The sequence below is a fragment of the Thalassophryne amazonica genome, chromosome 2 (genome assembly GCF_902500255.1).
Source record: "Thalassophryne amazonica chromosome 2, fThaAma1.1, whole genome shotgun sequence".
Lineage (NCBI taxonomy): Eukaryota > Metazoa > Chordata > Actinopteri > Batrachoidiformes > Batrachoididae > Thalassophryne > Thalassophryne amazonica.
In genome coordinates, this window is record NC_047104.1 from 71,694,297 (window position 1) to 71,712,461 (window position 18,165).

General features: G+C 39.7%; 1 protein-coding gene across 1 annotated transcript; it reads left to right on the plus strand.

Annotated features, from left to right (window-relative positions):
* The first annotated feature begins 6,280 nt into the window (after nucleotides 1–6,280).
* efcab2 (EF-hand calcium binding domain 2) lies at nucleotides 6,281–18,165 on the plus strand. Its single transcript, XM_034187746.1, has 7 exons — nucleotides 6,281–6,356; nucleotides 11,742–11,826; nucleotides 12,275–12,347; nucleotides 13,064–13,140; nucleotides 17,552–17,594; nucleotides 17,785–17,851; nucleotides 17,988–18,165. Exons 1-7 carry the CDS (start codon nucleotides 6,335–6,337, stop codon nucleotides 18,104–18,106), a joined length of 486 nt encoding a protein of 161 aa, XP_034043637.1. The 5' UTR covers nucleotides 6,281–6,334; the 3' UTR covers nucleotides 18,107–18,165.

An 18,165-nucleotide genomic window follows, 5' to 3' on the forward strand; every position in this document is an offset into this window, starting at 1 on the left:
ATACACTCGTGTAAAGTTCGGGAAGAGCGTCACATAGCAAACCATCCACTGGAGCCACTGGTCGGTGGCTGGGAAGTCCAAAATGTTCATGAATCTCACGGGAACTCATTGGCAAGCTCCACACTCAAAACAGGAAGTGCCAAATTTCAGTCACAGTGAAAAGGGAAATGTCAATGTTGAACTCTTCCTGGCATGGATGGAGCTAGCCCTTACCCAAAAATAGTACTGATAAGTATATAAAAAGTAAACTAGAAGTATATCTTGAAACATACTTGCATATACTACTTTTTGGTAAGGGAGAGCGGGAGGGCCAGATTTCATTGAACTCCCCTGAACCTGATTGGACACAGATGATTGACATGTCGCATCTGGTTGAAAGAGATGCATTTGAATTAGTGATTAGATTGACTGCTAGGTTCCTCTGTCCAGCAGTTGGTGCTGTGTATCACAAAAAAGTTCTAATCTCATGTTCTAATGTGAATATACGAGGTCTGTTAGAAAAGTATCCGACTTATTATTTTTTTTCAAAAACCAAGGATTTGAATCAGTGTGATTACATCAGACATGCTTGAACCCTCGTGGGCATGCAAGAGTTTTTTCACGCCTGTCGGTTACGTCATTCGCCTGTGGGCAGTCTTTGAGTGAGGAGTCGCCCACCCTCTCGTCGTTTTTTTCATTGTTTAGGAATGGCTCAGAGACTGCTGCTTTGTTTTGAAAAAATTTTTCAAAAGCTGTAAGGCACAACTGAGTGGCCACCATATCGATAAATCAGCTGGTTTTTGTTGAAAATTTTAACGGCTGATGAGGCGATTTGGTCTTGGTAGTGTCGCTTTAAGGATGGCCCACGGCGCCTGACAGGCGATCTGCGCTTCGACGGCGGCAGCGTCTCGCCGTTTCAAGTTGAACAACTTCCACATTTCAGGCTCTGTTTGACCCAGTAAGTCGTCAGAGAACAGAGAACTTTCAGAAGAAGTCAGCATGAGGAGGCGCCTATGTCGGGCCGGACACGACCGCGGGGGGTCGTGACAGGAACAACACCTCCGGTGGAAACCTGAACGGGCAAGTTGGAACATGCGCCAAGCTGTTAAACAATTTCTCAGTTACTCACTTGTTTGAAGCCATCAAAAGCCGCCGAATTTTACAAATTGGTTTCAACACGGAGGTGTTTTTCCTGTCGCGGTGCACACAGATTCGCTGAGTCGTCACGGAAAAGACCGGCGAATTGCGCGCACGTCTTTCATTACAAAATGACCTTACAACAGTGGAATGTCCGCATATAAAGTCCTCATGCTGGCCTCTTCTGAATCTTTTCTGTTCTCCTCATGACGTCCTGGGTGAATTAAGCCTTAAATTAGGATGTTTTCCGGCGAAACAGGCCGACGACGGCGCCTGGAAGCGCTGCGCGACGTCCCGCTCCGTGGGAAGTCCTTACAGTGACAGAAACACCCCATAATCTCTCATCAGCCGTTAAACTTTTCACCGAAAACCAGCTAAATTTCTCAAATAGTGTCCACTCGGATATTCCTCACAGGTCCAGATAAAATTTTGATAAAGCAACGCGCGCCGTCTCGAGCAGCATGTGAAACAAAGGAATTCAGCCGAGAGGGCTGAACCACATCTCACTCAAGGCCTGCCCACAGGGAAATGACGTCACCGACACGCGTGAAAAAACTCACGCATGCGCACGAGGGTTCAAGCATGATTGGTGTAATAGCACGTCATTCAAATCCATATAGTTAAAAAAAATAAAAGTGTCGGTTTCTTATCTAATACATCTCGTATTACCCTATAACATGGACTAAGCATGACACATGATGCAAACTGTTTTTAAAACACTATTAACTCAACCAATAATTTGCATACTTTCTTTACCAAAATTGGAGCAACTTTAACTTTTGACCCCTGTACAAATTGAAACTGACCTTTGTCACTATTCTTGCTGCTTTTACCTCATAACTCCATAACGTTCAGTCATAGATAGTCCAAACTATACCTTTTTGATCTTTATGATCAGGCAAATAATGTGGTGTAGGTTTCTACAACCCCATTCCAATGAAGTTGGAACATTGTGTAAAATGTAAATAACAACAGAATACAAATTTGCAAATCCTCTTCAACCTATATTCAATTGAATACACCACAAAGACAAGATATTTAAGCTTCAAAGTGATAAACTTTATTGTTTTTGTGAAAATATATTTGCTCATTTTGAAATGGATGCCTGCAACATGTTTCAAAAAAGTTGGGACAGGGCAGCAAAAGACTGGGAAAGTTGATGAATGCTCAAAGAACACCCTAATTGGAACCAGGTGAGTGTCATGTTTGGCTATAAAGGAGCATCCCCAAAGACTCAGCTGTTCACAAGCAAAGATGGGGCGAGGATCACCACTTTGTGAACAACTGCGTGAAAAATGCGGTGAACAATGTTTCTCAACATTCAATTGCAAGGAATTTAGGGATTCCATCATCTACAGTCCATAATATAATAAGCAAGATTCAGAGAATCTGGAGAACTTTCTACACGTAAGTGGAAAGGCCATTTTGACTAGGAGTCAAAATGACTCACTGATTCAAATGCAGCTCTTTGCAACCAGAGTGCGGTGCCTGTGACATGTCAATCATCTGGTGTGCAATCTGATGTCAGGGGAGCCAGTGCAACCTGGCCTCTGCTCAAGCTCCATCCATGCCAGGAAGTATTCAACATTTGGCATTTCCTGCTTCACTATGGACTCAAAATTTGGCACTTCCTGTTTGGGACTACCTGTACCATGAGCTTGTATAAACTACTTTTGTTGAGGGAAAGAAAATGTTTCTCAGTTTCGATAAGGGCTTTGTGGGTTTTTAATATACTGTTTGATCATACTTTCACCTTAAAAACAACAAGTTGAAATGAAACATGAAAAATGAAACATGACTTGTACAGTGATGTGACCACAGAGATATATGGGTTATATGGTTGGGGCAGACTTTACACCGAGCACCCTCTGGTGGCCATTTTTGGCTGATGCAAACATTGCCAAGCTCAATACAAGAAATACATGAATGTGATCATTTTTCAAAGGGTTCCAACTCGCCAATAAAGTCAATTTAATGTACAATGGTTCATTTCACCTCAGCTTGGTGTATAAATCTTGCTTCTACCAGCCAGCTATCAGTTTGGCTGATTGAAGCAAGTTACAGACTAACAAAACCAGCTGATTTCAAAAGACAATCAATGCAGCCCGAGCTTGTTTTCATTGGGAAGCCAGTCGCGGAGGTACGAATTCTCACCTTCCGACTTCCCTACTTGGCCGGAAGTGACATTATCTGCCCCAACACATAGAAAAGGCTTATGAAATTTGGGAGTATAAACTGCTGCTCCTGTCTTTCCTGTAACTGGATCTTTAGATCCTCTGTAATATTTGAATCATATCTGTATATTTTGTATTACAAGTGAAGCGATATACAACGGCACAAAGCTCTCTCATAGTACCCTGTGTCCCAAATAGGAAGCGCCAAATTTGTACTTCACCGTGGTTCTGTTGTGCTGTGAGAGCAGTGACTGAAAGCTGATGAATTACATCAGTACACCTTATTTAATGATTGTTTCACAGCGGTTACATTCAACACGCAGAAGACATCTAGGAGTTGGAGTATTTTATTGATACGTAAGTATAGTTTAGTTATTTGAAGAAACACAATCTAGAAGAATATGTTTAGTTGAATAAGTCCAGTAAGGACTGGAAGGACTTTTTAAGAACCTCTTAATTTTGCTCTCTGAATGACACCAGGATGATGCATTTCACTTAAAAATACACATGCCCCTGAGTGTTTCTCAATTGCCCTCAAAAATATTAGAACACTTGGTATTTCACACATTTTAATTTGTTTATGCCATTTCAAATACAAACAAATTCCAAAAATTATCTACCTTATACTCAAACTGAAAGCAATCTCTACAACTTGATATAATTATTTAAAATATAAAATACAGCTTCCTGATGAAGTGGTGTAGAGGAGGATTTTCTTAAAAGAAGACTCGAAAGTTCAGCTACAATTTGCCTGAAAGGACATCTGAGATGTAAGCCTAGATTGATGTTTTGAGGTGAAAGAAAATTTTGTATTTCTTCATAATTGATGTAAATAAAGTCCAAGACATATTCCAGTGACTTGGAAGTATTCATGTATTCCATCCCCTGACTTGTCGGAAGAAAGTGGCAAATAACTGATTATTATTTACAGGTACAGTATTATACCGAAAGCGTAGCATTACTTATGCAACCCATCATCTTGGCTTTTATATTTTCAATTCATTTTTATAAAAGTTTAGAGACTTGTTTTCCAGTTTGAGCTTAAGGATGCTAATTTTAGAAATTTTTATTTTTATATTTTTTATATTTTCTTGTATTTAAAATGGCATAAACAAATTAAAATGTGTGAAATACCAAGTGTTCCAATACTTTTGGAGGGCACTGTACCCTAACCTTATGATGAGTGCAAAATGAGTGTGGTATTATTACTGTTTTGTTTAAGAATGCTTAATTTTCACTGATACTAATAATAGTGTGAATATGATAACAACAACCTAAACAATTATAAATACATTAAGACAGTAAATAAACATTAAAAATTATATAATTAACAGGAAAAAAAGGTTGAGTTTCTCTTCTACAAACTGTTGAGGTCTAAGGTTCTAAAAACATTCTGGACTTCACACGCCTTTCCAACTCATTGCTTAATTTATTACTACCCATTTATATAACACTACTACAAACTAGAGCCTGTGGATCTCCACAGGCAACACACTAGTTTTATTATGGTCCGTCAAGGATGTAATAAAATCCTCTGCATTTATTTATTTGTCTGTCTGCCTGTTAGGCAAGATTACATCAAAATATTGCACGGATTTGGTGATATTTTTCAACACAGATATAGGCCATGGAAGGACTCCATTAAATTTTGGAGGTGATCTGGATTCGTATGCAGATTCTGGATCACATTTCACTTTATGTAGGCTTTGAAGGATTACTGTCTGTTAGCAGCATTACGTCAAAACTACTACACGGATTTTGATGAAATTTTCAACACAGATATTAGGCCATGGAAGACTCAATTAACTCAATTTTGGAGGTGATATGGATCCAGATCCAGATTGTGGATCAAGTTTTACTTTATATAGGCTTTGAAGGACTACATTTGAACAAAAACTACTTCATGGATTCTCACCAAACTTGCACTACAGATAGATATTAGGGCAAGAAAGACTCCACTGAATTTTGGAGATGATCTGGATCTGGATTGGCGGACGTCAGAAATCTCTTGTTGCTCTTGTTTATTTTTTCTTCTTCATTATGCATTGAAGGCAATGACAGGGAAAATCAAACATTTATCACAGAACTGGAAGAAAGTGTGTATCTGTTGTAAAACCAAACATGAAAGATGTACCTTTTACAAAATTCATGTTATTGGAAAAATGTGTTTTTTGTAAATAATTGAGCATGGAAGATGTGTCTCTTATAAATATCTCTACAGGAAAGAGGATACACTTTTTGTAAATAATGTAGCAGGATGAAAGTCCTGGGTCCCATTTGAAAAGACGTTCCCGCTAGCGTGATAATAGAGAGTTAGCTTCTGGCTGACCTGGTAGAGGAACGGTTTTTTTGGTGCGAGCCGCGTGGTTCGATCCCCCACCGTCGTCCCGGTCTCGAAAGTCCTGTTGCTTCAATAATTTAGTAGGAAAGATGTTCCTTTGTAAACGTCTCTTCATGCCTTTAATAAATAACAGAACAGGAATGATGTTCTTTGATCCTGAACAGCAAAGAAGGTGTGCTGTTGTAAAATACCACAACATACACACATAGCAGATATAATTTATGAAGAGCCTGGAGTTGTCGGAGTAGGGACTTTTATGTTAAGTTGCTAGTGCGCATGTTAACTTTGTAAAACTGGGCATTTTAGTTGATGTTTTTTCCAGGAGTTATAATGTAACTGTATTTTGACCACTTTCAGAATGGTGGACGTGGCTTCAGGGCGTCTGTTTCGAATCTGCTGGATGTTAGCGGATAACAGACTGATGCAGACTGTCAGGTCTGCAGTAACCTCACATACTTTTATTTTGAAATACAGGCTCTTATATGGAAGTGCGTATTGAATCCACTGAAAAAATTCCTAAGGACGAAAGTTAGCTCTTTCTGGATTTCAGCTGACACCCCGAATACCAAACACACACAGAGGCGCTTGTTTTGCAGCTGTCAGTGCGACTCCGTGATCTCAGATCAGTGTGTGAGCGAAGATTGTCTGCAAGAGAAACGAGTTTGGCTGGTTGCTAAGCAACATAACCTAAAGAACCGAAAACATGGCGAACAAGCAAAGCACAGGTTGGTGCGATATATAAACTTTATTATCAGACAACAGCGCGGGAGGGACTATTTGAGGTGCTACAGTATTTAGGTTATTTGAAAGCTTACTTTTGCTGTTGTGGTACATCACAACGCTGATAAAATTTTCTGAAGGAGAAAGTGAGCAATATGAAACAGACATATTTTTATCCTAACTTTTTGCAACTACCAGAATGTAGTTTAAATTAAACAAGATTGTAGTGTGGATTTAATTTAAGGGGTTCAACGAACATATTGCATTAACTATTTAGGATTTACAGCCATTCTTATACGGCTATACTAAAATACGAAATGGAGCAAAATGGGGCGAAATGGAGCCTAATAATCACGAAATGGGGGTAAAAAGTAACTAAATGGAGCAGACTCACCCAGACTGACTCCAAATGTGATTAAATATGATTCAATTAATTACTTTTATTTAATTATTTTTAAGCGAAATGGAACTGATGATAACGAAACGGGGGTTAAACGTAGCGAAATGGAGCAGACTGACCCATTGAAAGAAGTTTCATCTTTTGAACGCCAGATGGCGCAGCTGCACCTACTACATGTACTGAGCGCATCTCACAAAAACATAATTCATTTTATTGTGTAAAAAATATTGTATACATAAATGTATATGATGACACGTCATAACATTATTAAAAGTTACAATAAAACAGTTATTAACAATTCTAAAACCTGGTGGCATTTACACTATAATACAAATCATAGTTTGCTTTGAAAGCATTGATACTGGGTGAGAGAACCACTTCAGGTGGTAAACTGTTCCAAAGCGTAATAGGTCGATTGCTAAAGAAATTTTTTCTCACATTCAACCTCGATCTATTTACTTCCAGGCTCAGTTCATGGCCTGTAAGGCCAGCATACCTTCTCATTTCGAAGAACACATTAAAGTTAACATTTTCAAAGCCGTGCAAAATTTTATACATTTCGATCAAGTCCCCTCAAGTTCTTCTATGTTCAAGTGCAGTAAGACCAAATTCCAAGAGCCTCTCCTCATAAGGCAGATTTTTTAATTCTGGTACCTACTTAGTGGCCCTTCTTTGTACTTTTTCCCAAGTATTTTTGTCTTTCTGGAGATATGGCGACCACGCCTGCACATTCGAGATGAGGACGAATGAACGTTTTATACAAAAGAAGAAAGGAGTCTGTATCAATGAACGAAAGGCTCTTTTTATTATCCCAAAAACAAAAGCTAAACAATGACATAAAAGTAATTATTTGGAGTCAGTCTGGTTCAGTCTGCTCCATTTCATTATATTTTACCCCAATTTCGTGATTATCAGTACCCATTTCGCCTCATTTTGCTCCATTTTGTATTTTAGCATGGCCCTTTTTATACACATTCTTTCCATTTCACAGCCCACATGCAACTGGACAAACTAAATTTAAAGAATATTTTCTATACACATCGTCACTTTTATAGCCAGTTGTCTTAAGACAAGACAAGGGATGGATATATGAACCTGTCCAAGTTAATGTTTCTTGTACTGTGTGTGAAGGAGACTGGTGAGGGGAAGCCACCAAGACACCCATGACTAGGCATTCTAGGCTTCTGTGGCTGTAATTGAGAAATTGTGTACAATGCAACTTTTGGCTCTTGCATCACCATGTACATAGCTTCATGGTGGACGGGAATATGTAGAAGGAAGATGTGACATTTCAGCCACACTTTGCCAGAAGGCACATGGGAGACTCAAGCCTATATTAGAGAAGCTTGAATCTTCGACTGGACTGGGGTTGCTTGACGCGAGGACGTTTCGCTTCAAATCGCAGAAGCTTCCTCAGCTAAAATTCTTGCTCTGGTGGTCTGACTTCTGTCTTGACTCTTGTAGAGAAGAATAATGATTATTCTTCTGGATTTTGTTCTGGGGAAACTAGACACTAAAAGAAAAAATGTAATGTACTATTGTCATGTAGGAACAAGCTGATATGGGTTTATTAATATTTACATTTGTGAAGATTTCCTGTTAATCTAATTCATATGAATTGGGACAGGCCTACTGTTATAAGGTCACACTAAAATAGTAAATAAAAACTACAATAACAATCATAATATTGAAAACAGTCTTCAAGACATTTCAAGTATCAATCTATTGCCACCCCTATGTGAGTAATGGTCTCACCCTGGTCACCCCAATGAAAAATTTCTGGTTCCACCACTGACAAATGGGATTTGTTCTTAGCGATTTGTTTTCAGCAGCTCTACTATTGCTAACCAGTGAGGGGACACTAATGGGCTGCGTGCGCAGTAAATGCCCGGCTGCCCACTGTAGTCCATAGAAAAACACATTCACACCTGCACACACACCTACGGACAATTTAAAATTTCCAGTTCACCTAACCTGCATGTCTTTGGAAGTGTGAGGAAGGCAGTGCACCCACAGGGAATCTTTTTCTATCATCATTATTAACATAATTAAGGCTTTGCCTTGGACCGAACATCAATGTAGGCTGATGTAAATTTTGAAGACTGCAACAAAATATTTACTGGAATGGGCGGGGACACCGGCAATCACAACAAAAGTAAAAAAAATTTGATTCAGAGAAATAAATTGGCAGGAAACATGGCCTAGAAAAAAATCTTTTTAATTCTGTATGTTGTTTTCACACTTACACGAATATTGTGTCTCAGATTTAAAGAATATCGCTGATTCTCAAACAATTTTGATGTTGTCACAGACAGCAGCCAACAGAAATCTGAGTGGCGCTCTAAGTGGCCAGTTTCGGCACTGTGCACTACTTACTTTGAAATCCAAGACACATTTTTGGCCTGTTGACTCGGTTGCACATCTGGGCACTCTGTCTGTGAGGTCTTGGCAACATGCATAGCAACGCTCTCTGGTGGTGACAATAATCGTGCTGGTGGATTGTTTCAGCAGTGGACAGTTTTATTAGAGGCAAGTTTTTTACATTTTAGCCACTGTTTTTGGTTTTTAAAATGCCTGGGCAGTGTGAGGCAGTGAGTTGTACCAATAAAGTGAGAAAGAAAATTAAAATCCATTACAATATTAAAAACAAAACACAGAATGCAAAATTTGGACAGCATGGCCCTCCTCAGCACAGGCCAGTATTTCATAAAGCATAGTGATGACACATCAAGAGGATTATGCATCACATCGATCACTATCATGAGTACTTTGGAGGGGAATAATCAGCAGCATGGCCAGTACTGGGACAGACCAGCAAGTCACAATGTATACATTACTTTCAAAAATACCTGGTGTGTCTATGAGGGAGGAATAAATAACAGGATATTGAACATCTGGCCATTGTGTAGGATCATTTCTCCATAGTCCAGCTTCGAGTTGGTACGGTCAAGGTGGCAGTCCTGCTGCTGCTAATTTGGTTTTATATCACTCCTGGGCGATATTATCCAAACCCTCTGAAAGGCCCCAACAACAGAAATACGAGGTCTATTAGAAAAGTATCCGACCTTATTATTTTTTCAAAAACCATATGGATTTGAATCACGTGTGATTACATCAGACATGCTTGAACCCTCGTGGGCATGCGAGAGTTTTTTCACGCCTGTCGGTTACGTCATTCGCCTGTGGGCAGTCTTTGAGTGAGTCGTCGTCCACCCGCTCGTCGATTTTTTTCATTGTTTAGGAATGGCTCAGAGACTGTTGCTTTGTTTGATAAAAATTTTTTCAAAACTGTAAGGCACAACTGAGTGGACACCATTCAATAAATTCAGCTGGTTTTCGGTAAAAAGTTTAATGGCTGATGAGAGATTTTGGTCTGGTAGTGTCGCTTTAAGGACGGTCCACGGCGCCTGATGGCGATCTGCGCTTCGAGGTGGCAGCGTCTCGCCGTTTCAAGTTGAAAACTTCCACATTTCAGGCTCTGTTGACGCAGTAAGTCGTCAGAGAACAGAGAACTTTCAGAAGAAGTCGGCATGAGGAGTTTATTCGGACATTCCATTGTTAACGGTCATTTTGTAATGAAAGAACGTGCGGGCAGAGTCGCATGTCGGGCTGGACCCGACCGCGGGGGGTCGCGGCAGGAAAAACACCTCCGTTGGAAATCTTAACGGGCAAGTTGGAACATGCCCAAGCTGTTAAACAATTTCTCAGTTACTCACTTGTTGAAAGCCATTAAAAGCCGCCTGAATTCTACAAATGGTTTTCAACACGGAGGTGTTTTTCCTGTCGCGGCGCACACAGATTTGCCGAGTCGTCACGGAAACGACTCGGCGAATTTGCGCGTACGTCTTTCATTAAAAAAAATGTCCTTAAACAGTGGAATGTCCGCATAAATTCCTCATGCCGGCCTCTTCTGAATCTTCTCTGTTCTCTCACGATGTCCTGGGTGAATTAAGCCTTAAATTAGGATGTTTTCAGCTCGAAACAGGCCGACGACAGCGCCTGGAAGCGCTGCAGGACGTCCCGCTCCGTGGGAAGTCCTTACACCGACAGAAACACCCCATAATCTCTCATCAGCCGTTAAACTTTTCACAGAAAACCAGCTTAATTTCTCGAATAGTGTCCACTCGGATATTCCTCACAGGTCCAGAAAAAATTTTGATAAAGCAACGCGCGCCGTCTCGAGCAGCGTGTGAAACAAAGGAATTCAGCCGAGAGGGCGGGACAACATCTCACTCAAGGCCTGCCCACAGGGAAATGACGTCACCGACACGCGTGAAAAAACTCACGCATGCGCACGAGGGTTCAAGCATGATTGGTGTAATCACGTCATTCAAATCCATATAGTTAAAAAAAAAATAAAAGGGTCGGTTTATTATCTAAGAGACCTCGTATAACTAAATTCAAACAAATAATTACTTAAATCTTTAATTCAAGAGCAAATACCACTCCCAAATACACAATGTGTCTCTGGTAAAACACGTAGACAGCCGCGTATTGTCACTGATCTGATGCAGAAGCAAACCAGAGGTCACAATGTTGTGACAGAATCAATTCTTCCCCCACGCTATTTTAAATCACATCATGTGACCATTCAAAATGGTTGCGGCTCTTCAGTTCTAGGGGTCCTCATGGAGGATAGGAGGATTCTAGGAGGATTTATTTATTTTTTGTCATTATAATCATGATCTTGCAGTCGGTCTGCTCTATGTCAGCCTGATCCCGTCAGATCTCAGAAGCTAAGCAGAGCAGGATCTGGTTAGTACTTGGATGGGAGACCTCTTTGGAACACCAGTGGCTGTGTGCCTTTCTCCAGGTAAAACTGGAGTTGCGTCAGGAAGGGCATCCGGTGTAAAACTTGAGCCAATTACCAATGCGGATCTGGTTGTATCCGCTGTGGCGACCCCAAACAAAACCGGGAGCAGCCAAATGAACAACAGTAATCATGATCTTGCCCTTGGTTCCTCTTTTTCTCCCTCCTGGTGTCTGACAGAAGCTGTTGTGTCCGAGATCCACAAGAAGATCAGAGCAGCTTTCAGCCTGTTTGACTTTAAACTGAACAACACAGTGGATGTCCGGTGAGTGTGACGGTATGCTGTGAAGCTGCTGTGACAGTTCTGCTACAAGGACAGAATGTGGCAATCTAGATTGTTATAATCAAACTATTTTTTCTCTCCCTTGCTGTACCTTTGGCCGGTGAGCTGTCAGTTTTCTTATGCCAGTAGAGATCCACATGAGGAAAAACGAGACACTGATCAGTAAATTCCTAATTGCCTTTACAGCCACCTGATGTACTTCTGTTCACATTAAAAATAGGAGTTACATTTTCCAAAATGTTCAGTTTTTGACAAACAGATAAAAGATTTTTCTCCTATCAAAAATGAACCTGACTTTTTAGGCACGAGTCCTAATGATTTAGAGCAACAAACACTAGTATGTTTCCCAGAGAGCATGGTGATTATTTCTGATATAAAGTTGTTGTTTATTGCTGTTCTTTTCATTTTCTGTACTGTCATTGGGTTTTAGGGAGATTGGCACCATCATTTATTCCCTGGGTTGCTTCCCATCTAAAGCAGAACTACAGGACTTCATTGCTGAGGTCAGAACGGTGTTGTATTATTTTGTTTGAGTGTAAAAAGCAAACAGAACTCAGGATTACATCAGGTGTACAGAAGGACTTCCGCTGAGGTAGTGATGCTGTCAGAATAAAATCACCTCCCATCAATTTTTAAATATTGCATTAAGGCTTCTTTTTTGTAAAAATATGTCTGAAAGAGGTAAGGTTAGAATTAAGGCCAGCAATCAGGATCAAAGTTAGGGATCAAAGAAGGATCAAGATTATAAATTAAGATCAAAGGTGAGTTGCTAGGATCAAAGCTCAGTGATCAGTTTCAAATGCCAGTAGTCAAGATCAAAATGGATCAAAGTTGAGTGATCTTGAATAAAGATCAGGATCATAGATCAACATTCAGAAACAAAGGTAAGCGATAAGGATGAAGGAAAACAATTAGGATCAATGGTGAGTGTTCAGAATCCTGTTTGCCTTCCCATAGGGGTACTTTCATCTAAGTTAAGGTCATCAACTGGATCTGGTGGAAATAAAATTTTTCAGACAAGGGTGGGCCACTAGAGTGGAAAAAAGATTGGAATTTAGTTTGTGTCTTAATTTACACTAAAGGGGACCGTGGGGCCTTGGCAGAGGCATCCACTCCCTGAGTGTCCTTCAAGTTACTTGTGAAATTATGATCTTTTTGAATGTATATGAGGATTAAAAGTTTTTTTTTTTTTTTTTAACTATTTGTTGTGTTTAACCAGATTGAAGAGGATCACACCACATATATTCATTTAGACAAATTCCTCCCAATAATGACCAAAGTGCTGCTGGAGCACAGGTGAGATTTTTTTTCTCTTATTTTTTTGGTTAGAGTTATGGAACCATTACATATTCCAAAATGATGTTCTTTGAGCAGTGGTGGGCACAGATTCGTCAATCCGCTAACCGATAATTATCAAAGCTAATGTTTTCATTATCGGATTAGCTTTTCAGATAACTTTGAAAACCATCAGGGGACTAATTTATCTTCCGATAAATGTTGGACCGATAAATTTTAGACTGCTACCCTATTTTTGCAGGCGTGGTGAACAAAGCTTAATAGTTACAAACATTTATGAAGTCCAAAATCAAAGACTTGAGTACTTACCTGTTAAATGTTTTATAGTAGATGCACAGCTTTATCCTCTGCAAAGAGAGGAGAGCTGGTTCTTGAAGAAACCCCTCTATCCTCTGCAGACAGACGAACTAGTCACAGAAAAGAAAAGCTCATTTCTTTTGACCCCATACTAATACGCTGGCAATATCACCCAAGTCATCCAGAGGCATACAGTTTTAACTTATGGCTAAAATTTTAACCAAACTAATTTCAGACAAGTTATTTAAATTAACATCACGTCTGAAGTTTTATAAAGTGAAAATTTCAGATTTATGTTTTAAAATAATGCACTAATTTTGAAGGTTTCAGTGTGGACATTGTGTCTCCATAAAGTGCATTATGGGTAATCTCAGTACATTCACAACAGAAGAAATGCATTTGCGACACTCTGATCAGGCTCCACACGGACAACAGCATTAAACCCTTTGTATATTGTGCCTAAAACGCTCGTGAATATATTCTTTGGGTTTATAGATGTTGTTATTGTGTTTGTTTTATGTAAAAATGCCAGAAGCAGCTCAAGTTGCTTCTCCATTATTTTCAATTGGAATCATTGTGAGCTGCAACACTTCATGTTCTTTAACGTCTTGCTTTGGTCAAACACTGACTGTCCTCTTTGTTCCAGAGTAATACATATAAGATGTCTGAAATTTGGTTTGCGTTTATTAACTTCCACGCATCTTAAATGTAGCAGACACGGACAGATTATTTATTTGGAATAATAAATGAGCTGTATGAAAACTGCAGGTTTTCAGGGTTTCTACTGCCATCTACAACCCCTGGCAAAAATTATGGAATCACCAGCCTCGGAGGATGTTCATTCAGTTGTTTAATTTTGTAGAAAAAAAGCAGATCACAGACATGACACAAAACTAAAGTAATTTCAAATGGCAACTTTCTGGCTTTAAGAAACAGTATAAGAAATCAGGAAAAAAAAATTGTGGCAGTCAGTAACGGTTACTTTTTTAGACCAAGCAGAGGGAAAAAAATATGGAATCACTCAATTCTGAGGAATAAATTATGGAATCACCTTGTAAATTTTCATCCCCAAAACTAACACCTGCATCAAATCAGATCTGCTCGTTAGTCTGCATCTAAAAAAGAGTGATCACACCTTGGAGAGCTGTTGCACCAAGTGGACTGACATGAATCATGGCTCCAACACGAGAGATGTCAAATGAAACAAAGGAGAGGATTATCAAACTCTTAAAAGAGGGTAAATCATCATGCAATGTTGCAAAAGATGTTGGTTGTTCACAGTCAGCTGTGTCTAAACTCTGGACCAAATACAAACAACATGGGAAGGTTGTTAAAGGCAAACATACTGGAAGACCAAGGAAGACATCAAAGCATCAAGACAGAAAACTTAAAGCAATATGTCTCAAAAATCAAAAATGCACAACAAATGAGGAACAAATGGGAGGAAACTGGCGTCAACGTCTGTGATCGAACTGTAAGAAACCGCCTAAAGGAAATGGGATTTACATACAGAAAAGCTAAACGAAAGCCATCATTAACACCTAAACAGAAAAACAACAAGGTTACAATGGGCTAAGGAAAAGCAATCGTGGACTGTGGATGACTGGATGAAAGTCATATTCAGTGATGCATCTCGAATCTGCATTGGGCAAGGTGATGATGCTGGAACTTTTGTTTGGTGCTGTTCCAAAGAGATTTATAAAGATGACTGCCTGAAGAGAACATGTACATTTCCACAGTCATTGATGATATGGGGCTGCATGTCAGGTAAAGGCACTGGGGAGATGGCTGTCATTACATCATCAATAAATGCACAAGTTTACGTTGATATTTTGGACACTTTTCTTATCCCATCAATTGAAAGGATGTTTGGGGATGATGAAATCATTTTTCAAGATGATAATGCATCTTGCCATAGAGCAAAAACTGTGAAAACATTCCTTGCAAAAAGACACATAGGGTCAATGTCATGGCCTGCAAATAGTCCGGATCTTAATCCAATTGAAAATCTTTAATGGAAGTTTAAGAAAATGGTCCATGACAAGGCTCCAACCTGCAAAGCTGATCTGGCAACAGCAATCAGAGAAAGTTGGAGCCAGATTGATGAAGAGTACTGTTTGTCACTCATTAAGTCCATGCCTCAGACTGCAAGCTGTTATAAAAGCCAGAGGTGGTGCAACAAAATACTAGTGATGTGTTGGAGCGTTCTTTTGTTTTTCATGATTCCATAACTTTTTCCTCAGAATTGAGTGATTCCATATTTTTTTCCCTCTGCTTGGTCTAAAAAGTAACCGTTACTGACTGCCACAATTTTTTTTTCCTGATTTCTTATAGTGTTTCTTAAAGCCAGAAATTTGCCATTTGAAATGACTTTAGTTTTGTGTCATGTCTGTGATCTGCTTTTTTTCTACAAAATTAAACAACTGAATGAACATCCTCAGAGGCCGGTGATTCCATAATTTTTGCCAGGGGTTGTACTAGCCAGTAGTGTTCATGGCAGTATTCACCCTAATTAGTAAGCGTCTGCGTACCAGTAGATGGCCGTGTTCTGTTTATTTTGACCCCGGTTATATCAGACGGTTGTCAAACCAACTTTTGGCTTTGCAAATGGCCTTTTTTTTTACAAATAAAAAAATGACACATTTTACAAAAGCACATTTATATGTAAACACCAACACACACACACCTCACATTAACGTGTCGTTTTTTACATAGAATGAATGAGTCAACCAATCAGTGTTACTGGAGGTTCATTTACCCATAATCCCTTTGGCGTCTGTCTGTGTTTGTTACAAAACTTCAGAATTAGTGCATTATTTAAAATGAAAAGATATACGTTATATTTTAACTTTGTACAAATGACAGAATTCACATTAATGGAGTTATTCTATCTGTATTAATTCTAATTTACACTTCAAAACCATAAGTCAGCACTGCTTTATTTTCCAAGACCTCCACCTCACGGTGACACTGCTATTGAGTAGGAGCTTCGCAGCTCTTCTCAACTGCTTCACTGCTACAAGATATGGTAAAGGCCATACGCCCAACCGTTGGGCAGATATATAATGTCTTACCTTATTCGCCCAACCGTTGGGCAGATATTTAATGTCTTACCTTATTCGGCCAACCGTTGGGCAGATAAGTCATACATAGAACATTACACGCCCAACCGGTGCACAGATAATTACATGCCCAACCGGTGCGCAAATAAATATGTCTTACTTTATTCCCCCAACCATTGGGCAGATAAATCATACATTGAACATTACATGCACAACGTTAGGCAGATAAATATAATGTCTTATTCGCCCAACCGTGATCATGTATTTGACACGTTTTGTGCATCTAAACTACATTTTTTACACCACTTTTTAAGGCTCTATTTCGGAGTATGTTTGACACATTTAATGGCGCCATCTTTAATTACTGCGAAAACACAGCAATGGATGAAAACAGACAAACTTCATAAGCATTTTGAACGGAAGCCTGTTAACAACAACGAAACAGTTTTTGAACAAAATGCTGCTTGTTGGCTGTAAGATGGTGTTAGTTTGACACTGTTCCCTGGGTGTGATGAGCCAAACAGAACCACTTTAGATCACAGCTCCTCCGTGGGCTGCGAACCCTCCCGCATTGAAACCGGAAGTGAGCTTACAAGCGCATTCATTGGTTGGTTGTGGTTGGGCGTATATGCTCGCGTATTTACTTTATTGACCCAACGGTTGGGCGTATAGCCACTCCGACAAGATATATAGTAAATAGGAGCTTCCAGCAGTGGGCAGGGTGCACAAAGACAGAAGTGCTGACTCATTGTTTGGGTCTGTGGTCGTCTGTGACACGACCAGAAGTGATTTGGCATTAGTTGCAAGTGTACCGGAGACAATACTGAAAGTAATCGATTAGCTGTAGCTTCTGATCATTTTTTGGGTTGTTTATCGGTTTAGCTTCATAAAAGATTCAGTTAGCTGATTATCTGTTATCGAAGCTAACTTTTTTGTTAGCTGTGCCCACCACTGTCTGTGAGCAGCACTGATGTTGAATTGTTAAGCATTTTAAAGATGTACTACTGTAATATGAGTGACAGCAACAAGTACCGGCATCATGTGTCTTTAAGGTTCAGTCCCATTTCTCAGGATCTTCTGTTTCAAGCCTTTGAGGTGAGACCAGCTGCACTTTCCTCTGTGTTTGAAAGCACCCAGTCTCATGGATTTATCTGATAACTTTAGACACCGCTGGTATAATGTTCAACAGTTAACTATACCGTATGAGAAGGTACTAGTTGAGAGTGATGACACCAGTGTTATTACTGATCTGTGGAAACCCTGAAAGCGTTCATGGTGTTGGCAGGTTCTCGACAAAGAAAAGAAAGGATACTTGGAGCCCGAGGAGCTGACAAAGTACCTGACAGAGGAAGGTCAAGGCAAAACAACCAATTGCTACTCTGTGACTTTGAAAAGCACGGGGCGTTAAATGGGAAACCAGCATGTTTATTATTATTACTGTAGAAACTTTGAATAACATATTTTCTATCGTGGCTGTTTTTTCACCAGGTGAGCCCTTCTCTCAGAATGAGATGGATGAGATGCTGACAGCAGCTGTTGACCATGAGAAGAACATCGTTTCTTACAAAGGCTTTGTCAACGAGCTGATTGTAGAGTCTGACAAATAGACCAAGTCACTGCATGTCCCACAAACATTCATTATATATAAAGGATGCGCCTCTGCATA